Source organism: Ostrea edulis, chromosome 10, assembly GCF_947568905.1.
Source record: "Ostrea edulis chromosome 10, xbOstEdul1.1, whole genome shotgun sequence".
NCBI classification, from domain to species: Eukaryota; Metazoa; Mollusca; class Bivalvia; order Ostreida; family Ostreidae; genus Ostrea; species Ostrea edulis.
The window spans coordinates 24112183-24137140 of record NC_079173.1 but is presented as its reverse complement, the minus strand read 5'-3'; the positions used below and the strand labels follow the sequence as shown (position 1 = coordinate 24137140).

Genomic DNA, 24958 nt, shown 5'->3' with positions numbered 1-24958 from the left:
GTCCATGCAAAGAAACATAACTCTCGCAATCGATAGAATTGCGCGGTTTTGACACTATCCCCCCAAATACCTATCGTGACACTTTCCCTTTTCTAACCCGGCGTATAGCGCAAGCGAGAAGTGCTAGTCCTTTTCGAGTTCCATGTCGACGAAAATCCAAACCCTCCCTACCCTCCCCCTTTTTCATAACATACATGCATATCATCCTTGTTGCGTTTTTGCTGTCTCTCTCTTTGTGTATTTCAGGATTCATTTTGTCCACGTCAACGTGTCTCGAATCTCCGCCTTCACGAAGCGTCATGGCTCTACGACTTTACGAGGTGTCAGTGGTCAATAATGGACAATCGCCGAATTTTGCTAAGCCTGCCTCAGATTTTGTTTCATTCCAGGTCCGTGGTTAATAATATAGGGTTATTGAACTTATATGGGTGAATATTGGCACGAGTTGGCTGTAAAAATTCACGAGCTTGCGAGTGCATTTTGACAACCAACGAGTGCCAATAGTCTCCTATATAAGTTCAATAACCCTTTTATTATATAGCTAAAGTATTGAGTAAAGTTGTTGAATTATATCCCTTTTCACTCAAACTACTCCAAAACAGACGAGAATTCATCAATATTGAGAGTGTGCAATAACAGCATGCATTTCCTAACTGTTCAATATTTAACCCGTCATTAATGCATGAAGCAAACTGATTTTGTAAATGGGGACATAATAATTTATGTACAGTAAAACATTTTGCTTAAGGTATTCAATGTGTAATGACCATATTTCATATCTAATAAATGGATGGTGGAATTTTTGTAATCATGGTATCATTTTGAAGGGTTCATCAAATAAAAATAATCCACCGTAGGAATTTTCAAAATTTTGTTTACTGCTTGATTTATTTCACCTAGGATTTAACATTGAAGTATATGGGAAAAGCATGTTTTATTACAATATTTTAAAAAGAAATTATATTTTCACACAAATCTCTTGGTAGAAAGTTACAAACACTTTCTCTTAGTGAAAATATGAAATAAAATTAATCATTGACCACACACATTTTTAGAAAATTAGATTTTTCTTGATTTTACAAAGGGCAGATAACTCTTCCAAAAAGTCTTAAGTGCAAAAAGGTCAGCTTCTAATCATTTACCAGTCATGTGAATTTCATCTGCTTCACTTTCATCATTATTTAACAATAAACATTTATGTTGATCTAAATCCTTCAAAACTGTTCATTATCCTTTCATTATACATGGAATACCTTAAGTAAATATCAAATACCGGCTCTGTCAGATTCGGCGGACCGTCGTCTGCCATCTTGGCTTGTTTACGTCGTTACGGTAACGTCAATATTGGACGCTCATATTCGGAATGTTTCGGGCGCATACAATTTACGCAATGCAAAGTTAGCGTTCAACTAAATTCTCAGGATATTGAACGCTAACATTCTCTAGATTTTCCGCAGATTTTATATTGGACTATTTATTAGCTATATAATAATATAGGGTTATTGAACTTATATTGGTGAATATTGGCACTCGTTGGCTGTGAAAATGGACGAGCTTGCGAGTGCATTTTGACAGCCAACGAGTGCCAATATTCACCTATATAAGTTCAATAACCCTTTTATTATATAGCTAAAGTATTTAGTTGTTAAATTATATCCCTTTTAACTCAAACTACTCCAAAATAGACGAGAATTCATCAATATTGGCAGTGTGCAATAACAGCATGCATTTCTTAACTGTTCAATATTTAATCCGTCATTAATGCATGAAACAAACTGATTTTGTAAATGGGGACATCATAATTTATGTACAGTAAAACATTTTGCTTAAGTAAATATCAAATACCGGCTCTGTCAGATTCGGAGGACCGTCGTCTGCCATTTTGGCTTGTTTACGTCGTTACGGTAACGTCAATATTGAACGCTCATACTCGGAATGTTTCGGGCGCATACAATTTACGCAATGCAAAGTTAGCGTTCAATAAATTCTCAGGATATTGAACGCTAACATTCTCTAGATTTTACGCAGATTTTATATTAGACTATTTATTAGCTATATAATAATTAGGCTTATTGACATTGCATGATTGATATTGATTGATTGACAGATTGAAATGATTGATATATTGATTGATTGACACATTGGTGGATTGAAATATTGAATGATTGATTGATTGACACATTGGTGGATTGAAATATTGAATGATTGATTGATTGAAATATTGATTGATTGACACATTGGTGGATTGAAATATTGATTGATTGATTGATTGAAATATTGATTGATTGACACATTGGTGGATTGAAATATTGATTGATTGATTGATTGATTGACACATTGGTGGATTGAAATATTGATTGATTGATTGAAATATTGATTGATTGACACATTGGTGGATTGAAATATTGAATGATTGATTGATTGAAATATTGATTGATTGACACATTGGTGCATTGAAATATTGATTGATTGATTGAAAATATTGAGCGAATTATTGATTGATTTACCGAAACATGGATGGACTATTGATGCTACAACATAACTATCCAAAAGTCGTTGTAGATCATGGATTTATACATACTGAAGTTTTGTATTGATATGAACATTGTCGTTGTATTGCAAATGTGTTTTTATTAAGTAAAGCCATGACAAAGACTGCCAATACGTGTTATCGTTCTGTTCTATTGAAAAAATAACGATAAACTTGCCCAGTTGTACTTTGTGCATGTATTTTTGTGTATGTATATCTCTTGATATAATTTGACAGCTTATGTAAGCAGGTCATCTCACTGGCCTTTGATTCCATTGTACTTACTAGATGTCGCAACATATTTTGTGTTACATCTATTAATTGTCACATAGGAGAGATCTTTCTAGACAATAATTAAAATCTGTTAAAACTAAACCAAAAGCATATCAAATGATAAAGTTATAAAGCGGCAAGTTACAAAGGTTGCTGTGAGAATTTCATGGATTGTTCCCATAGATGGCAGTCAAGGGACATAACCTCTGAAAAGTGTGGATTCATCCAAATTTATAGGTCCCCAAGTGCTTTCTAGAGACATTCCTCCGAGCATTTCAGATTATCAAATGAATCAAAAGAAAAATAATGTAGAATAAGCATTGTTTATTCGATAATATAACGTATATTCAGAGATTTAGTGGCTGCTAATCCATATCCAATAATTCTTTTAAAATATTCTGTGATTTCAATGGGGGAAATGTTATACCGCCGTGTTAAAAGCTGTTGTTAATTGAATAACACTACTGGAATTAATTAATCAATGACAAATATAATTCTACGTATGTTGCTTTCAATAAAAGTTTAATAGTATATATGCTAAACATTCTTGAAACCCGCGTGTGTAAAATGTAGGCGTGCTGGCATGTGTATATATAATATATTCCAAAAATAATACCATACGGTTTCTTCACGGATCACTGGATATCAGTGATCGGAGCTCATCTATGGTCATTGTTATTTACCTGGCCAAAAGATTAGAGTGTAGTGTATACTTTTGATATACACAGGGAGTGTCTCGGGACCACCTGCAGAGTTTCTGTATACATGTGGTCATGGTGTTTATATAAAGGTTGTATTTCAGAACTCTGACACAACCTACCCCCATATCTCTCTCTCTCTCTCTCTCTCTCTCTCTCTCTCTCTCTCTCTCTCTCTCTCAGGCTCTCTCTTGTACGTACTAAATAGCTATCAAAAATTTATCATATTGATAATTTCGTTACAAGTTTTAGAAATTAATGCGCAAAATATTGATTGATTTTTAAATTGTGTAATTTATAATACATGTAGGCCTATATCGAGGAGGGGAAAAAATACAATTATATTAATATTTAGGGGATTTAAAAAAAATACATAAGAGCCCGTCTTCGTTCACTGTTTGTCATAGCTATGTTTATGTAGAATAGATGACGTTATATACACGAAAATCTATTCGCGAAATCCACGCTTTACAGCGCGATAGTTTGCTTTTATTCGCTAAAGTTTCGCGTTAAAACGCGAAAAATATTTTCAGCTACGAAAATAAGCTCAATGAGCATTTGTTCTTTAAAAAGGCGGGGATATGATAAAAAATAAATAAATAAATTGGTTCAGTGCGTTCAGGATCATAGCAGCTCAATGAGTGGTCATCACTTTGTTTGACCAAAGAGAGAATCGGGGGAGGGGTTTTGCCGAAATCGCAATTAAAATTTTACACGTGCCATCTTTTAAAAGAGGGGGATTCTCCACATCCACATCCCTCCACATCATGCTTCCCCTTGATTGTAAAAAAGGTTAAAATACACGAAAAATAAAAATATATACCCCAGATTCCACCATTTAAATAAAATACCCCCCCCCCGACTCCCTTTATACGAATGGGATACTCCATCCCGTGTCTATATATATAACATCGGTCCTTTGGGCTGAACACCCCCTCCCCCGCTTCCATGCACCACTCGGGCAGTTAAATTTGAAAAGATAAATCACGATTCTCTTTCTCTCTCTCTCGGTATTTGGGTTTGTTGTCGTGAAACAACATAATGTCATTAAGGTGGGGGTGTTGGGGTGTTAGAAAATGACAAATAGAGATCATCCAAGTATTATTCGCGTACGAGAAATTTGATCGAGGTTCGCGAGAACATCACCATCGTGAATATTTCTCGCTGTGAACCAGTCCTTTAATGTCTCTTACAAGTATTTGATTAAGATAACCACGGTCGCGAAAATTAGTCGCCATGAAGAAGTTCATCAATGGCAAGTGGCGAAATAAAGTAGGCGCGAATAAAAGTTGGTTTACAGTATCTTTAAAACGAGACAAAGGTATAGGCGGACACACTTGGTATTTTCAGCAAATTGTGATGACACCACATATCAATAAAGCAGTTTCCATGTCAATGTACATGTATTTCTTTATCGAGAAGACTTCGTCGCAAGCCACGCCCATTGTCTCCGTTTACACTATGTCAAATGCAGTGACTACCTAACTCAGTGACCGTGGCTTGCGACGACGTCGAGAATGCAATCTAAGCAGAAACTCTATAGAATAAGCATGTCAAGTGCCTGCTACTTGGAAACATCCGTTAAATATTATGGCTATGGTACTGTTCAATAATTAGCTCTGAGTGTTTTCTTTAATAAAAGAGATTAGCTAAAATTGAATATCACGAGTTCAGGGTAAATATTTCAAGACTTTCCCGGTAGACTTTGTCACGTTGGATTTGGAAACTGGTCTCTCACATTAATTCTAATTTCTGGTCACGACTGGCAAATGTAGAGATGTTATACGCGGCAATCAAAGCTTCTGCCAATAGCTGTTACAATGTACATATCCCTATTAATCACCAATCTACGTTTGATTGAGACTCTCTACCCATGACCCAATTTTAATTTATGTCACCCAAAAGTTTCAAAGTGTTATTTGTCCAGATTTGATGAAATGTTTGTCCTATAACCATTGTATCAGCTGATCATACTAATGTAGTACACACAGTGAAAAAACAAAACAAATGAACCGGTCCTGGATAACTATGATTTTAATTATTTAAGCAGTTTAATACAATACAACATGGAGTCTCCTCTGTACACATGTCTTTGAACATTAAAAGGGCATCAAACTGAATTTTCTCAATTATACAACCAAAAACAGGTATTTTTTTATTATGCAAAAACAATACTATGTATGGCACAACCATTGTTCAGTTCTTAAAGGAATCAAGCTTGAAGAAAATAATATCCTATAACTTTTGAACATCAATCTGTATAACATCGTCTTCTCTTTCTGTTTCCCCCAAATTCGGCAAGAAAATCGAATACATGTAGTATAAATTGTAAATACATTATTTACCAAGCATTAATATACAAGTGTGCATCCATGTTGCATTCCAACACAATGGAATGCATGTGCCGGGTAATCTTAATTATACATTCACATCATCACTTTTAGTGGTCCAATTTAACCTTATGGAGTGACCTCCCAGTATACCATGAAAATTTTGCCCCCCAACCTAACCCTCCATTCAATTTCGTGATTTCTCTTTCCTTTTCTGTGGGAAAATTTAAAACCGGGGACCTAAGCTGTATAACTTAAAACTGCATGGGGACCTAAGCTGTATAACTTTAAATCAACAAGACAGCTTTAGGAAAATCTAAAACAGAATGAAATTGCTTTGCAATGTCTGAGGCAGGCAATATTACCCAAAGGCCAACATTTCCATATATATATATATATATATATATATATATAGATAAGATAAGATATATAGTTACATGTATATGTACAGGTATCTTAGTTCAGTGTAATAAGTTGCATAAACCACACATGAGATATATCTCCTCAATATTCATACAAGAACGTAAATTGTTAAACAAAGTGTTTGATCATTTTCATGATTCAGCTGTATTTACATAGTCAACCGGGTATATTTAAAAAAAATATTCATCTGAAAACACACCAATTTACGACCTCCCTACACTATATATACAGTCTGGGATCACACCTCACACATTGTTGACGTGATGACCCACTTCAAGATATCCTCAAAAGTAAGATTTGAAATCTGTTGGCTGCTGGGGCCATAATTTTTTTTTTACATTGGTATTGAGTTCAAGTTGCATGTTGTAAAGTGCACATACACGTACATTTTCTTCCATGGATTAAAAATAATTCCTTCACTATTGAAATGCGTTGTCAAGACTGATGTGTGCTTATGGTGACAATGTGATACCCCTTGAACATCTACAGCAGGAACTATAGGATCAGGAATTAGTTCAAAATAAAGCCGATATGATAAAATGTAAGGCACTCCGATGTTAATAACAACACAATATCCTACATACTGGTATTTCCAGGGATAGAACTGTAGAGTACTAAATATAGGCGAGGAATTTATTACTGCATAATTTTACAAGTAGCATCACTTGCAAAAAAAAAAATAATACTTATCTTTCTAAAATTTGTGTTGAAACTTGATCAACAGATCACTTACAAATTTAAGTTCTCGCTATTGGTCGTTTTCGAGTCATTTTGTAATATTAAGTTCTCGCTCGTGGTCGTCTTCGAGTCATTACGTGATATTAAGTTCTCGCTATTGGGCGTCTTCAAGTCATTACGTGATATTAAGTTCTCGCTATTGGGCGTCTTCAAGTCATTACGTGATATTAAGTTCTCGCTAGTGGTCGTCTTCGAGTCATTTTGTAATATTAAGTACTCGTGTAAGTCAAGGAATCTACAGTGTTTTAGGATCCGATTTCAAAATTTTCGTGTTCACTGATCTGGTTGTGTAGAAAATACTGACAAACTTTGTGAGTATGCGTAATTTCCTTTGTTTGTAAAACATACCATTAAATACATTGATTAAGAAAAAGAAAAAAACATAAATATGTACACAATGAAAATCAGCGACAACAGAGACTGGTTCCTTACAAAATAAAATTCAAAAAAGTAATAAAAAAAATCTAGAAAGCATTGATAATATTTCATAAACTACATGTACAACAAAATATTCACCAGTTTTGTGTAAACAGAACAGAATATGATCAGCCATGTATGTAAGAACACAAACAGCACCCCCTGTTAAATAATACAGTTTATAACCTCAAGTGACAACAGGTACAGTACCAAGTGGGGCATTCATTATGTGACACAGATTAATTTCAACAATAGTCTGAAAAATCTCCAAAACCTTAATTACTCTGGATACATGTTTTGTGAAAGTAATAAACAGAGAATGTAAGGTTTTGCATATACACCCCTGTTTAAAAAAAAAACACGAAAGAAAGTCATTTAAGGGGTCAAAAATGGCACAAATAATTTTCTAATTTACATTAAATAAGTATTAAATATAGAATTATGCTGTCTAAAAAAATAAATCAATAAAAAAAAAAGTTCCAAGATAAAAGTCTCCTCCACCCTAGCCGGAATAAGGGGGTGGAGCCCCTGCCGGGTAATTATTTGGGGCTCTCATAGGGTAATTCTGTGGCCCAGCTTGCGGTGGTGCCTGTGGGTGGTACCCCTGATGTGGTGTGTAAGTAGGTGGTCCTTGTGGCTGAGTGCCTGGGTAGGCAACATTAGGTGGGTACTGTGCCTGTTGTTGCTGGACAGTGACCCTGACATTGACCCCGGTAAGTAAGATAACAGGAAGGTCACGGAAACTGTGGCTTTCATCGGTACATTTGATGTTCCTGTGGGCCTGAAAAGAAAAAGATTCCCTCATTTCTAAGCATTCATATAAGATGCATAGAAATTTTTATTTTCAAAAATCGTTTTTTTTTAATGCTCGGAACATTTTTCTTATAATTCATAGATGATTAGGACACAAAATTCTCTGTAACACCTAAATACATACATGAGGCCCACAGGCCTTATTGCATGTCACCTGCGTATTAGCTAATAGTATCACTAGCTCCAAGGGCAGCTAAAAAATCTTTAATTACAATGTTCCTGTTCTGCATATCCTAGCTCATTAATTCTAATTTTCAGCAGCAGTATAAAACATACATGTATGTTCTTGAAACACAAATACCCCTGAAAGTGTCCACACTGATGAAAGACTTTATAATAATATACATTTCTTGTGTTATATTAACTCTAAATGACTATTTGGACTTGACAGAGAATCAGAACCTTTGCCCCAGGAATCTTTACTTTAAAGTTTTCATTGAGGCTTCTACTTTATATAGTGTCAGTAAAATCATAGAAGAAGTTTATTAAATGTAAATGGACATTAACAGTATCTGATCATATTGACCCCACCTTGGACTTGGAACCTACCCCTGGAGTTACAAAACACAATTTTGGAACATGATTCTTTCTGCTTTATTAGCATGATTATAATAAGCAAAGAACCCTCTAAGAAAATTGTGGAATTCATGACCCCAGGGTTTAGGTACCAGGGTGGTGCTAGATTGGTCATATATATCAAAATGCAATAGAAAATATTCTTTCTATACTGCTGGACATCAAGCAAACAAACTGTGTGCATGATTATAATTAATGTGAAATTTACTACCACTGGGTTCAGGTCCCAGGGTGGGGCTTACTTGATCATATGTTGAAAATGACAATAAACTTTAGAAAGTGTTTTCATGATTACCGATAATAAGGAATAAACCCTTTTTGAAAACATTTGAAATAATCATCTATTTCCCTTTTGAAACTCAAAATTGAGAAAATCACATTTTGATGTGATTTTACATGTGCTAAACCATATTCACAAGTCGTATAAAAGAATTCTTAACTTATATAATGTACATAATAGTTATACCAATATATCTACCATTTAGTACAGAGTATGTAGAGATGGAGATGTATAGAAAGCACACAGGTAAGGCCAATTCAACTTAATTAGTAGATTATCATCCAGGGTTTACCAAAAAGTATGGGGTGGGTGGGAGTATTTAATTTTTATTTTCTGAGAAAAATATTAATGACAAACGAGTTTTTGTCAACAGAAGTGCTTCATTTAATACCAGATGGATATCAATGTATGCTTATTTCACAGACGAATTCCAGGTTAAGGTTAATTTCAAACACAGAAAGATACCAAACTTCAAGATTTACGCCCGTAAGAACGCAAAAAACCATATTCTTCATGTGGCTTTTCACGTTGCTATACCGGAAATGTAAATAAGAAGTGTTAATACCGGAGTCAGACATGACAATTTTCCGGAAATCGCAAGTTTCGCAAAATAAAAAAATTCAGGGTGGGCCGATTTTTGAGGAGCGGGCAGGGATGATAATCTATCCATTAAGTTGAATTGGCTTAACAATGATATCTAAAGAGAAATTATGTACATAATCAGGTGACCATTAAGGCCCTCAGGCCCCTTGTTACTTAGAAGAAGTTGTAATCTGAATCTCCTTCACCCAAAGATTCTTTATGCCAAGTTTGGTTGAAATTGGCCTTGTGAATCTACAGAAGAAGTCATAATTAGGAAGAGTTCACAGACAACAGAAGAAAAAAGATAAACTAACATCAAAGCTCATTTGAGATTTAATGTCAAGTGAGCTTTACATGATAATTAAGAGCGGAATACAGAAAGAAATGCAGCTATCTGATTAGACAGGGTTAACTTACACAGTAACAGGGTCCCCCAAACAGCAACCAGAACGGAAAACAGCAGAAGATGCAGACTGGATTGACACAGCATTCAACAGGAGTGGAGTAGTTGTGTACGAATACTTCCATGTGTCCCGAGTCGCTGTTACTGCGGCTATCACAGAGGGACACCTCACTATCCACCACCCCACTGTACCACTGCTTCACCGAGGGACCGAAATTCAGCTACAAAAAAACAAAGACTAATCACACTTGCAATCTCTGCACACTACTGTGATAAGATATTGTAAAGTACCATGTATCATCCATATTACATTGTACATGTATGTCTAATGCTTACTAACTTCAAGTTTAGATTTTGAAAAATAAATTCTGACCAACCTGATTGACCACAGCCCCTTTGAGTGTTTGGACTATTCTCTTATACAGGAGGACCTACCACCTGAGCAGACTAATAAGGTCCATGCTTATAACAATTGCAAGAATTTACAAGAACCACTGACCCCTGTCAGTCACTTCTGCATTGCTTTAAGCCTGTCCCTCTTTCAGCCCATTGATTAGAAGTTGAAAAAGGGCATCTGAAGGCACTCTTAATAATAAACGTACTTAATTCAGATTATATTTATCAACATCAACTGCAGCGCATTTAAGAGGAAATGGATATCATCACAGTTTGTAAAGATATCAAAGGCAAAATATTAGAAATGTAAATATTATCAAATGACAGCACTGGGGTTCTACCTGTCAACTTTTGGTTTGACATTCTCATTGTCATAAACCTGAGATTTATATATACTTTAACATTGTGATACCTTCAAACAAAAATTCTTCCCCTCCTGCATATACTGTGTGGCCTCATTGAGTTTGTGAGAGAGAATTTCTCGGATGTTTGGATGCCTGGTGTTCACAAGAACTGCAAATTCATCTATAATGAAAAAAAATGAATGGATCATCAATTACTATCTGTAAGTCAAGATGGTTTTGTAAAACACTGGTGGCACCATATCGCAGCAAAGTACAATCAAACCTGCATCAAGAGACCTGCAACCAATGGAGAATGGAAAAAAGGTCACATATGACAGGTGTTCTCTTAGTACAGGTTGCTTATTTTCTTGTTATCTTTTTATGGTACCCAAAGAAAGGTCATGTCACAAGTCCCCCAAATTGAGAGTGTTCTGCTCACAACTAGAACAGTGTATTAGCCTGGTATGATAAAATATTTAGTATACTTACCATTGTCACATGATCTTTATTTCTCTCCTAGAAATTTTCCACTTAAAAGATTAAAATAAACAACAAAATGGGTGTTTTGACTTCTTTGAATTGACATAACATCATTCCATGGATCTGTCCTTAACATTTCAAAACACAAACACCAAACTGAATTATGGCATTAAAATCTTTCATCTTTATTTCGTTAGCAGCTAGCTGACAGTTTTTCAACAACAACTGTACTGAAATGGTACAACATACCCTGGATTGACCTGTATGCACTCTGAATTGATAAAAAATCTGGAAAATTGTTTTATCTACCTTTAGGTAATGGTGCTCCAATAAGTTGAAATGCAAACTGAACTTGTATTCCTTTGAGAGGAATTTCAGGGCAATATATGTATCCCTAATGAAAACAATGTTTTTCTACTAAGAGATACTACCACCTTGACCTTGCGCAACAATAGGCATTCTTTGCTTGGCATATATGGTATATGTGTACCAAGTTTGACGGTCCTAGCCCCAAATGGTTCAGTCTGTATCCTGCCTACAAGGTCTTCCTACTGAGTGATACTATGACCTTAACCTTTGACCTTGAAGAACAAAAGACTTCCTCCAATTGGTATGAGGAGTATGTGCATCACATTTGATGGTTCTAGCCTCAATAGTTCGATCTGTATTCTGCCTACAAGGTTTCGCTACTAATACTACAACCTTGACCTTAAATCCTGAAAAAATGGGCATATTTCTCTCATCAGGGTGATCAAATGTACCAAGTTATAAGATCCTGGAGCTTACGGTTCATTTTGCATTTTGCCTACAAGGAAGGTCCAAATAGACAGACGCCGCCAGACCATAATATGTCCCGTCTTTGACGGATGTATAAGAATATTAATTAATTATAGAACTTTAAATCAAAGTGGCCAATCTACCATAGTTGTTTATTTTTTTTTATACATTATTTCAAATTTACAAGAACTAAGAACTCGATCTTTGCTGCCAATGTTGCAGCTCTCAGACAAGTGAAACCGACATTGTAATTCATTTTCGTTTGTTTATAAATAGGATTAGTTTTGGATGACAGTTGGAAATGAATTAATGAATAATTTTGTTGTTCAATCAGAAATTGCAATGATCACTGAGCAGAGCCTACAAGTACACTTACGTAGCACTTTTACTATTTTTGTTTGCCTGTCAAAACATTACCCACACTTTGCTTTTCCTAGGAGACATAATCTCCGACACATCATTTGATAGATTACACGTATATCCTAATATCATAACATTTAACGTATGTCAGTCTCTATTCTGACTTCATTGCTTATTATCAAACCTGAATCTGTAACCATGGTAACGGGCATCTACTGTTTAGGATATTGCTGGACTGCGCTTAAGTAAGAAATAAATTACATTTTTGAAAATATATAAGGGTATGAACTCAATCTGATTAAAATCAGCTCCTCGATCCGCTCCTTTATTTCTTTTGCTTTGTCACTACTCGAGGAGCGACAAATCAAAAGAAATAAAGGAGCGGATCGAGGAGCTGATTTTAATCTGATTGGGTATGAACTGTGACACTAATTTTCACCAGCATACTTCATGAAGTATCTTAACATAGCACTTCATAAAAAGTATGCCGGTGTGAAGTGTTAACTGTTCATAACATATGAATGTATTTTCAAAACTGAAATTCATTTTTCTATATTCACAATCATTTCTATTGGATTTCTCAGCTGTCAAATAGAGGTACCATATTTATCAAGATTCATACACAAACTGTTCACACCCGCATCACATTTCACGATTGAGAAAATGGTTATTCATTACAATTGGTGAAGATATCAATGGCAAAGTCATTGGAAATGTAAATACATACTGATATGTATTGATGAATTGGTATATAGCAACCCTCCAAGTTGGCTCCAACCCACAATTACAGTTGTATTGTGAAACTTCTCGGGGACACATATAAAGAGTTACCTTTCCACTTCTTGCGGATTTTGACCACAGCATAGTTATCCGTTCTCTGATGCTCTACTTTGATGTGGAACAGAATCGGCATTGTCAGCAGATCGTTTCTCACCCGCTGTAGTTCCTCCAGGCTGTCCACCTTAAACTCACTGTAAGGAAAAATCGTAATCTTCAACAGAAGTTTTCGAAAACCACTTGCATCAATTCATTTGAATTAAAATTTAACATTTTCAATATCAAATGCACAAATGTTCAGGGTCATCTGCTTGATTTAATGTTTGGTGACATTTAAGTATGGTAGAGAGCAGATATCTAAATTTCTGAAACACAGTGCAATACTTAATATTTGGACGAAATGATAAAGTAATAAAAACAACATAGAGACTTAAGCAAGTCTACTTCTTTGTATGTATTTGTAATTATATCAATGTAAATGTATTTTCTTTATAATCTCCTAAAAGAGTTGGCCCTTGTCAGGTGCTCTCTCAACCGGCGATCGAATCCAGCTGACCGCTACAATATATTCACACGTCTATCAGCTTATTGATAGGTCATTTTACTTAGTGAAAATGGAAATTACCCATGTTTTTGTACAGCGTGGCCAATAACCAAAAAGCTTTCTCATGTTAATTAAATACGACTCCACTACTAAAATGGTCGGTAGGGGGAAAACCCACAGGTAATTCTAACTCGTGCTCACTCAGGTGTGCCGAAATTGTTCAATGTATTCAATAATCACATTGGTTATTTGATTAAATATACTGTAAATTTAATCTTTTTATGTCATACCTCATCTTTGGATTGGTCCATACTCCTGTCATGTTTATCACACGATCGGATGCAAAAGAAGTTCCATTGGGCCCTCGAGTAAACAAATTGTACATCAAATGAGGATTAGCTACAAACTGTCCCCATAACAAAGCAGTGTACGGTGGAAGCTCGGATAAGTCAGAGTCGTCCCTAGACATCGTTATCAACCTTTAGTTTTCTTGAATTATTTCCGTCTTCGCTGTTGTTGATTGTTCAATTGATATATTTTGTCTATTGCCTTAGTGCACTCGCACCAACATCCGGGTTTATGGTTGTAGATAACCAAACCCGATGAAATTCTGCATTTGGATTAAAAACACCAAACGATATTTTGATCAGTTCCAAAATTATGAATAGAACATATAATTAAATATTATGATATCATATATTAATCTACAAGAGCCATAAAACCACACAGTCCACAAAACAAGCCAATGAATTACTTCGGGAATGTTGTTCTTTTAATTCGTTTTATCGGTCAAGGTCGTTCAACTGGATGAGGCTGGTGGGAGAGGATGGCCGAAGCAGAAAAAGTGCAGTGGCCTAACAACCGCGATGCGTATGAGATAAAAGACGTCATAGGTAATTTGATTACTCAAGTATAGTTATTTACGGATTTAATCGCCTTTGTTGATTTTTATTTTAGATTGCATTGCACCAAATCCGATTTTAACATGTTTAACCTGAGCATGGTTTTTTGTTGTAGTTGTATTATTTGTTGTTTTATTCCCCCTTTTGATTTTCCCCACTAATATCGAGAAGTTTTCGTGCAATTTAGATATATAACAGGTATGGAGAAATTGCAATGGAGTAGACCTAGATTCACACCCGGTTTTCCTAGATCTCTATTCTCTAGTCAAGTGAGTTCTCTGGCACCGGTTCGAACCTGTCTGACCTTCACATCCCTATCTCCCTAAATGTTCACACTCTGAAGATATCAGTCGGATTCAGTCCTAATTCTTTATCTCGTGACAATCATTTTCACCAGTCAGATCCAGACACCAACTATAACAGGAAGTGAGAAAATGTAATTAATCAGACCAGGATTCAAACAAGAATCCCCAGAATCTACCAAACAGGGTTGGCAAAAAAGTGGTCAATATGAGTATTGACCGGGCCGGTGGTCAATACTGGTTAAAACTGGTTAATACTGGTCGATTGAAGATTATTTGGTCATTATAGTCTGTGTTATTTATTTTAAAAGTTTAAGTGATAAAAATAGACAAATAGACAATATTGTCTTCGTAAATACTATAATTCATAACATGCACAATCAGTTTATAATACACTTATAAGTCATAATATTACATAAATAATGTACAAATGACTCTGTTGAATTGGGGAAGATGTAAAAGTTTCTGTTCAAATTCCTTAATTTAACAAAAGAACAACCTATATAAGTATTGTTTCATCAATCTTTATTTTAACTGTTGAATAAACATTTGAGGGTGTGTGTTGGTGATGTTTTCATAACAATAACAGGCACACTGGTCATCTCTGGTCCCAGCCTATGCTTATTAACACCTGTCAACTCTGCTTCCTGTGCTCAGGTAATGTCCAGCTACCTTTTATTCTAAATCTGTCCAGGTACATGTAGTAAAAGGTCTGTCTCCAATCGTCAAGCTATGCTATAGAATTGTGACCCTCTGGTTGGTACTGAAGATATTTCGGTCAGTATCAGCAAACCAAATATATTAAACTTATGAAATTACATTTGATTATCTAATGAAAAATATTAATCAACAATATTGATCCATATAATGAAAAGACTTAATTTATCTTTATCTTTGCAAGAAATGTACAAAATTAGGAAAATGGACAGTTTAAATCACAATTGACCAGTATTGACCACTTGGGGAGTATTGACCGGGACGGTTAAAACCACTGGTTAAAACCGGGAGCGGTTTTAACCACCCAACCCTGCTACCAAATGATCAAACCTGGCTGACTGCCACAAACATCAGGGATTTAGCTGTGAGCGGGTTTTTATAATGCTAACACCTGTAATCAGTCTATGCGAAAGACATCGGACCGTCGGACCTGACCGATGTGCAGTGCCTCAGGTCCGACGCATCATTTTTTACACCGGACCGGAATGTCCGATGTCTCAGTGTCCGGTTTTGAGCTTTACTATTTTGATGCGGAGTCATTTAAATGTTTGTTATAAGTAAAAAATAGCACACAAATCCAAATACGTAAATGAATGTGATTAAAACCGCATGGACTGTCTAGAGTATTATACGGGAGGGATCCCTGGTATAGTATTACTAGTATAATAAATAAGATTCCCTTGGTTTTGCATTTTCACGTGTTTCACTTTTTTACATTAGGTTTTTCGGTCTGACAAAATTTGGTTTGGTCCGGTTCATTGATTACACAGGACCGAATGTCCTGTGTGGTCCAAAAAACTTTCGCTTAGACTGTGTAATGTGGGACCTCAGTGTAATGTAACAAAGTTGATTAAAGAAAGAAGCCTGTTGTTTTCAGAGGGCCCAGTTGTTTTCATTTGGACATTCAAACGTGCATATCCAGAGTTGTGAAAAACATTTTTAAATAGCCAGTCATTCGGACTGACAAGAAGGCAAAATAAGCCAGTCAGAAGTGATTTAAGCCAGTCCGAAATCCAAAGTCACAAAATAAAAAAAAAACACACCAAAAATACACAACATTTATTTACTTTATTAAACATCTTTATACTTTATTTTTGTACAAACTGTAATAAGTCACATGAAGTTGTAGATCTTGGCTCTCCAATGCAGAGATAATTCCAACTAATTTTCCCAGCAGAACAATATCTAATGAAAAATTTTCTGCTGCTCAACAGTCCCATGGTCTGTGCTTCCATCCATGGTTATAGAAAAAAACTTGGAACCTTTAATCTGTGATAAAACTTCTTCTCTCACTGAATCTGAAATGCACTCAATGAATGCAGTAGCTGGCCATCTGTTATTGTACGTTGACCCATGTTGCAGTCCCTTTGCCTCATCTAGAAAATTCATCCAAGTAAAATCTGAAATACTTCGATTATGTTTAATTAATGTGTTGATGTTTCGAAATTTTAATTCCACCACATTTCTAATGGATTGGTTCATTGTAAGTAATGTTTTTTGGGCAACAGAATGTCTGTTTTCCTCTGTATCCTGTTTTGCGTGTGAAATCTCCACAGCTCTTCGGTGAAGAACAGAATTTTAATGATCTGTTATAGAAGAGTACCTGTAATTTGTTGAGCTGACGATAAAATTTTGTAAGGGGTTTTTTGGTACGCAGCCTACAGTGCTGTTAGTGTCAATGCAAATACTGCATGTCATTTTAACACCATCGAATTTCAACCATTCCCGCCCCTCTGTCTAATTGTGTTTGAATTCTCTTTGTCGAGATCTTTTGTATTTAACCTTGTCTTCATCTGTTAGTTTACAGTTTTTGTTTACCTGGTTTGGCTCCAACTGTAAATTTAATGGGCCATGCGGCCATGCTGGTTTCGCTTTAATCAGCCTCGATCTCGTTTAAGGAAAAAGTATTACGCAATCGCATTTTAAATTTTATAAGATAATTGCGCTGAAAAATGCGTCGATGCTTACAGGAAACAAAAAAAAAAAACAACCAAAAAACAGGCCGGTCATTTGGACCAACATCGATGACGTTTTTATTGGTCGCAAGTATTTTAAATCGGTTCTGCTGGCATGACCGACAGTTTCCACAACTCTGCATATCCAGCCATGTTCTTCCTTGTGCTACATGGTTTATAAATTGGTTATGAGATTTAAAGGGGGAATTATCACTATGTAGTACAGTCAGAGTTATGTACCTTTAGCTATATAAGAGATTTAACGAAGTGCAAAATTCTTGTCTTTATTTTTATAAATTCATTTATTATTGTAATGATAATAATTTTTATTCAATTGGCAGGTGCTGGTGCAACAGCAGTTGTACAGGCAGCCATTTGTAAACCGCGCAACGAAAGGGTTGCCATTAAAAGAATTAACCTGGAAAAATGCAATACGACTGTGGAGGAACTACTGGTAAGTTGTTCAGAATTTTCTAATATCCAAGGCTAGATGGCACCTTGTTTTCTTTTGATTTGCTTGTCTGTCTACAACTTGACCATAACTTTTAAAGGTGCATAGACATGATTTTTGATCGATCGAAATTGATAGTTTTTTTGTTGTTAGAGAAATAAAAATCTTTTATAAATAAGTGAATTAGAACTTTTTTACACAGTGTATTTACATAAAATCTGCCTCCCAAAATTGTGTTTGTAAACATTACGTTCATAGAGCTGTAAACAAACACTTATCATTAACCAGGAAATAATGTGCGGACTCCGAGGAGATCGAGAACGCCAAGATGTGACGAAAGTTTGTCAAAAGCATTCAATATTAATCAATATAGGGAGCAAGCAATTGAAAATTTCATTGTAAAAGTTCTTTTCATTGAGGCTGTTGACTTTTGTGCCATGTTGATAGTTGATTCACGTAACATGTAAATATAAACAGAGCTCATGCCTGGTTTTAAAATTGAAAAGTTTACTTGTCTCAAATACATCTTTTCATCAATTTTTTGAATTTAGATTTGTTGCTACATTTTATATGTATCAAATACTGTCATATTATATTGATTAAATTTCGATGTAATTTTTTAAAAAACCAAAATCTTTTCCATGCCTGTTTAACTTTCATGAGAGATAAAGATTTCATTTATACTCAATGAACTGAAGGGTCAGGTTCAAAGGGGATAGACAGGTGAAGGTCAGATGATTGTATTTGGTACAATTAGTCTACTGATATATAATACAGCCCTACAAAACATTAGAAAATCAAAATGATTCAGAAATCTGATAATTAGAATTACTGTAATATATCAGGGTTTGACACTAAGGCACGTCCGACCGACTGAGTCTACTAAATGATAGGTCCGGTCGGGTAAAATGTTAATTTACTAGTCCGACTGGTCGTGTTGAAAAAATAAACAAGAAACTTTACTTTAAACCATAAGATATTTTATTCTTAACTAAAAAAGAATAACTGTAGAGCTTGCGAGCAATTTTGAACCGCATGATGACACAATCTTTATTTTTAGTTCTAATAAATAAGTCGGGGTCGGAAGTGATGTTTTACGACATCTACTCAATGTTAATGTGTGTAAAGTTATGGTTTAGATACATTTATTTTCCTTTTTTTTTTTTTTTAAAAAACCCAGTTTATTTGAATCAAATATAAGAAAGTGTTTATCAAATTAATAAATTACGTTGTAAACAGCCATTTTTCGGTGTTGACATCTTTATATTCAAATACGACTTCTCGTCCTCAAGGAAAGATGTCCCAAGAGAAAAAAAGTAAAAGGTAGGGAAGAAACAAAGCAGGGCATATGAAATAGAGATTAAAAAAAAAAACGGTTGAGGTCATTTTATTCTAAATGGACTAGAGAATTTCCGTGCCTGGTAGAATTTAAAGAAACAGAAAATGTGTTTGAAAATGAAAGCATTAAATTGAATGACGAAACTGAAGCTCTTTTTTGAGACAATTAAGTACGTTTTAGTTCATGCAAACTTAATGTTTGTCATTTGAATTAAGTACATTTAATATGGAGAAACTATCAGTTTCTAGAAAGTTGGTCGGGGCTAGTGGATGTAAGGTCAGGTCTAGCAAAAATCATTTGAAGTAGCCCGACTGGTCTAGTGCTCAAAAAAGTAAATGTCAAACCCTGTATATTTATATATAAAACGATGCCTGTCAAAAATATGTAGGTGTTGATGACATTGAAAAGACAAATTAATTTCACTCGGAGAAGGATAGATAAGACTATAGGGTTTTATCCAGTTTTTTTTATGTTACTCCCATTTCAATTGAAGGGGAATTTTTGAGAATGCAGTCCTGAGCTTCCAGGGGAGGGAGATGGGATGGAGGACATACTCAGATTATGATATCTTAAAACAAACATATAAATGGATTAATTACTCAGTATTAGCTATACTGTAAGACTTTGACAATTATCTGATTATAGAATATGACTTACTATATATAAATTATTTTTTTCCCCTTCAAATTCTCACACAATTTTGTGTATTTTCTACAACTGAAGGTAAAGGGGAAATATTCATTTGTTGTCAAAGGGGGAAAGGTGCTCTTTACCTGCAGTTATAACACCCTTGATAAATCCCTGGAATGTCAACTTCTTTCTTACTGTATTTGGATTTTGTTCATTAATTTGCTAGATATTTTATTCGTAGATAGACATTTTATGAAGTTGTGATTTGATTTCAGAAAGAGATCCAGGCCATGAGCCAGTGTAAGCACGAAAACGTAGTGGGCTACTACACGTCGTTCGTGGTCAAGGAAGAACTCTGGGTGGTCATGAAGCTCTGCAGTGGAGGTCAGTCTACAATGTTATGAACATTCACTAATGGTAGCACGGATTGAATGGCTTTTTTCTTTTAATGTGGAATGGTGTTCTTATAATGCTTGTCAGAAAGTTTCAGAAAAACATAAATTAAGAGAAAAAAAAAATTCTTTGTTGATTACGATAGTGTGACTTGGGTATATTTCTCTAATTCACTATTACTCATATTGTCATTTCCAGAAAATAAGTTCATTAAGTAGGAGCTATGATTTGTTAATGGTCTTAATTATGCTGTGACAGTGTACCCCCAATAATGATTGCATGACCATTCAAAATCATCTAACAAACATGGACTGGTTATCTCATCCTCTTTCTAACAAGATTTTTTACAATAACTATAGGAAAAGACCAAAATTTATGTTCCTATCAGGCATAAATCTAAATAAATCATTGATTTTGCAAAATCTGATGACATCAGAGGAGGGTGGAATTACTTTAATTAAAATGTAGATACCAAGTTCATTACAGTGATTTGTATGTATTTACTGTGGTAATGTAAATATTCAATTTGAATTTGTCTACACCAGGGTCGATGCTTGATATCATCAAAAGCCGGATGAAATCTGGATCCTGTAAGGCAGGAGTAATGGATGAGGCATCTATTGCGACTGTCCTGAAGGAAGTGTTGAAAGGCTTGGAGTATTTCCACAACAATGGACAGATCCACCGGGACATCAAGGCTGGGAACATCCTACTGGGGGCTGACGGAGCAGTGTATATTGCTGGTAGGATGATTAGTCTATTTATATCACCCATCTAATATCTATGAAGGGCTAGGGTTAGGAAGCAGGTAATGAAATTTTTATTTCTGCAATGCTAGTTACCTTCATCACCTGATAAAACAACAATAAAGGATATTTTATTGTTTATCTTTTCATGTTTTTTTTTTTAAACATAAACTAGAATTAAGTACTGAAATAGCATATCGTTGATCATTCCGTTACAGTACTTTAAATGAAACAGCCATAGCAACGTTTGACCTTGATGGTCCATATTTGGTAATGATTATGCTAAAATACTGGATGGAACTAGTTTGCAACAAACATGTATTCATTGTCAATTATGAAACCAATGTCAATTTCAAAAGAAATATAAGAGAAGAGATTCAGTGAGTATAGATATTATGGTATAATAACAGATTTCCCATAGACTTTTTTCTGTTTCAAGTGAAGGGAGATTTAATTCTCTTTAAAGGGGAATAATAAATTTGCTATTGTTTGACTAGGCAGTAGGGCTCGAAATTAACATATGCCCTTCAGTCTGTGAATGGTTAAAAGTCTGGCGGACTGACTGATATTTGTTTTAGTCAGTCTGATGCGACTGGTTAATTTCCTAAAGCGTCATTTTAGAAAATATACTTAAGAAATTTTATACACACATTTGGCATGCTTCGATCTGTAGATATATCAGACGAATCTGATTCGTAAATATAAATCCCACATTTAAGTGTTACAATATTGTCTGAGGCATATTGAGTTAAATTTCATTTTAATAACATTAAAGAAATATGTTTAATTATTTCTGGAAAATTCTGTTGGACTGGTAAATTTTTCTGCGGACTGGTTGAAATCATACCCCATCAGTCCTGCTGGACTAGTGACATAAAAAGTTAGCTTCAAGTCCTGGACAGTAGGTAAACATAGTACTCTGTAGAATAGGCCTGTATATCAGTAAAGTGTATCAAGGACTCATTTGCACTGGCTATGACAGTTATACTTTCTCTTAGAAGGAAGTCAATTTAGTACATTGTATTTTCAAGTATTACATTTTGTAATCGATGACATACAGAAAAAAAACCTCTTCAGAAGTATGATAAAATCTGAAATAGTCGTGAATGACAGGTGAGATTTTACAGATGACTTTGTTAAAAAATAGAATTCCAAGACGTACAATGCATGAGTCGTGGTACATGCACTTAGACAGAGATTCTATAATGGCACTCAGAATTAATTAATTCTAAACTCATAGTACAAAGTAAAATATCATTGAAAAACTATTCTAGGATATTAGGTGTATACTTTTGAGTGATACTTGTACATGTATATGCTTGTAAGAAAAAAGGCCTTCTTTTCAAGAATGTTCCATTGCAAAGAAAAGAGTCCACTTTTATTCAACCAGGGTTTGACATTTATATTTTTGAGCACTAGACCAGTCGGGCTACTTCAAATGATTTTTACTAGACCTGACTTTATATCCACTAGCCCTGACCAACTTTCCAGAATTTTTTTTTATAGTTTCTCCATATTTTAATACTCCATGGAAATGACAAACATTAAGTTTGAACCAAAACGTATTAAATTGTCTCAAAAATACCTCAAGTCTCGTCATTCAATTTGATTTTCAAATACGTTTTCTGTTTCTTTAAATTCTACCTGGCACGGATATTCTTTAGTCTATTCAGTATAAAATGACCTCAACCGGCTTTTTATTTAATTTATATTTCATAAGTTCTGCTTTGTTTCTTTCCAACTTTTTCTTTTTTCTCCTGAGAAGTCTTTCATTGAGGACGAGAAGTCGTATTTAAATATAGAGACATTCCCGCACATATGTCAACACCGATAAATAGCTGTTTACGATGTAGTTTATTAACTTGATAAACACTTTTATTATAGTCAATTCAAATAAACTGTTTAAAATGAACATCGAGTAGATGTCGTAAAACATCACTTCCGACCGCGACTTATTTATTAGAACTAAAAATAGACATTATCCCATCACACGGTTCAAGATTGCTTGCAAACTCTTTACAGTTAAAAATGAAATATCTTACAGTTTAAAGTAAAGTTCCTTGTTTATTTTTTTAACACGACCAGTTGGACTAGTAAATCGACATTTTACCTGACCGGACCTATCATCTAGTAGACTCGGTCGGTCGGACGTGCCTTAGTGTCAAACCCTGTCAACTGTCAACAAACCCAGATATGCCATGCTAATATTTTTTACTTATCACGCCTCAGACAAAATTGTTGAAATCTAATTGGTCAGATCTTGGTCACATGACGCCGTGAAAAAACCCGTATCATGCGAGTAAAATCCGTATTGGGCGAGTAATTTTATTTATCGTCGGGTTCGACTTGCAGCCGTGTCAAAAGGAAAGACATTTGACTAAGTTGTATGATTATAGACCCCCACATATACAGTTAGAGGTCTTCGACGTGATAAATTCGTTACACAGTTAGTTAGTGACCTGATACGGAAAAATACATGGTGTGAAAAGAAAACCCGTATCGGAAGCCTCGCCCGATACGGGTTTTCTTTTCACACCATGTATTTTTCCGTATCAGGTCACTAACTAACTGTGTAACTAATATTGTGGATACACCGAAAATACACATAGAAAGAGTCCCTTTGGCAGCAGATAGGATATTATTAGTTACACAGTTAGACCTGATACGGAAAAATACATGGTTTGAAAAGAAAACCTGTATCGAGGCTTCGCCTCGCCTGATACGGGTTTTCTTTTCACACTCTGTATTTTTCCGTATCAGGTCACTAACTAACTTAATGAATTTATCACGTCTAAGACCTCTAACTATATTTGTGGGGTTCTACATCATACAACTTATCGTTTCGTCAATTTTGTCACGGCTGCAAATCAAACCCCAAAATAAATTACTCGCTCAATACGGATTTTTCTTGCATGATATAGTTTTTTTCACGGCGTCATGTGACCAAGATCTGACCAATTAGATTTCAACAATTTTGTCTGAGGCGTGATAAGTAATTTTACGCTCAAACACCTAATCAGATTTTTCAGTGCATTTATTGTTTGGTATGTCCATCTGTCTATTTGTCAAAAAAAAACAACCAAAAAACAACTTTAACCCTCGCCACCCTGATGGTGATAGGGCTTTCATATTCTACATGTGTCTTCATTTTGACAAGACCTTTCTTCATACCAAAATTCAATATTTGATAGGCGAAGTACAGATTTTGGGCTGGGTGTCTCTATCAGTAAGACTGTGGTTTATTTTACTGTACAGATTTTGGGGTGAGTGTCTCTCAGTAAGACTGTGGTTTATTTTACTGTACAGATTTTGGGGTGAGTGTCTCTCAGTAAGACTGTGGTTTATTTTACTGTACAGATTTTGGGGTGAGTGTCTCTCAGTAAGACTGTGTTTTATTTTACTGTACAGATTTTGGGGTGAGTGTCTCTCAGTAAGACTGTGTTTTATTTTACTGTACAGATTTTGGGGTGAGTGTCTCTCAGTAAGACTGTGTTTTATTTTACTGTACAGATTTTGGGGTGAGTGTCTCTCAGTAAGCCTGTGTTTTATTTTACTGTACAGATTTTGGGGGGGTGTCTCTCAGTAAGACTGTGTTTTATTTTACTGTACAGATTTTGGGGTGAGTGTCTCTCCGTAAGACTGTGTTTTATTTTACTGTACAGTTTTTGGGGTGAGTGTCTCTCTCAGTAAGACTGTTTTATTTTACTGTACAGATTTTGGGGTGAGTGTCTCTCAGTAAGACTGTGTTTTATTTTACTGTACATATTTTGGGGTGAGTGTCT

At 35.1% G+C, this 24958-nt stretch overlaps 2 protein-coding genes across 3 annotated transcripts in view; one reads left to right on the top strand and one right to left on the bottom strand.

Moving 5' to 3' along the window:
• Positions 1-5519: 5519 nt before the first annotated feature.
• LOC125665595 (uncharacterized) lies at positions 5520-14378 on the bottom strand. Its single transcript, XM_048898310.2, has 5 exons — positions 14032-14378; positions 13252-13391; positions 10872-10984; positions 10078-10284; positions 5520-8190 (listed from the first exon to the last, which is right to left on the bottom strand). The coding sequence occupies exons 1-5, from the start codon at positions 14208-14210 to the stop codon at positions 7912-7914; spliced, it is 918 nt and encodes a 305-aa protein (XP_048754267.1). The 5' UTR covers positions 14211-14378; the 3' UTR covers positions 5520-7911.
• A 124-nt stretch (positions 14379-14502) lies between these two features.
• Positions 14503-24958, top strand: part of LOC125665590 (serine/threonine-protein kinase OSR1-like) — a 26309-nt gene continuing 15853 nt past the window's right edge. For both annotated transcript variants that reach the window (XR_008799459.1, XM_048898300.2), the window contains exons 1-4: positions 14503-14634; positions 17959-18071; positions 20313-20421; positions 20976-21173. Coding sequence is in view for 1 of the 2 variants with exons in the window: in XM_048898300.2 (XP_048754257.1) it covers positions 14568-14634; positions 17959-18071; positions 20313-20421; positions 20976-21173 (487 nt within the window). In the remaining variant the exon portion in view is untranslated. The remainder of the gene's footprint in view (positions 14635-17958; positions 18072-20312; positions 20422-20975; positions 21174-24958) is intronic.

What these genes read in the sequence shown, in the direction of transcription:
- LOC125665595 (XM_048898310.2), bottom strand. Translation starts at nt 14,210, where the DNA reads ATGTCTAGGGACGACTCTGACTTATCCGAGCTTCCACCGTACACTGCT. An exon ending in AATCCGCAAGAAGTGGAAAG is followed by an intron (nt 10,985 to 13,251) that starts GTAACTCTTTAT and finishes TTTTCATTATAG; the next exon opens with ATGAATTTGCAGTTCTTGTG. An exon ending in TTGGGGGACCCTGTTACTGT is followed by an intron (nt 8,191 to 10,077) that starts GTAAGTTAACCC and finishes TTTTCTTTTCAG; the next exon opens with GCCCACAGGAACATCAAATG.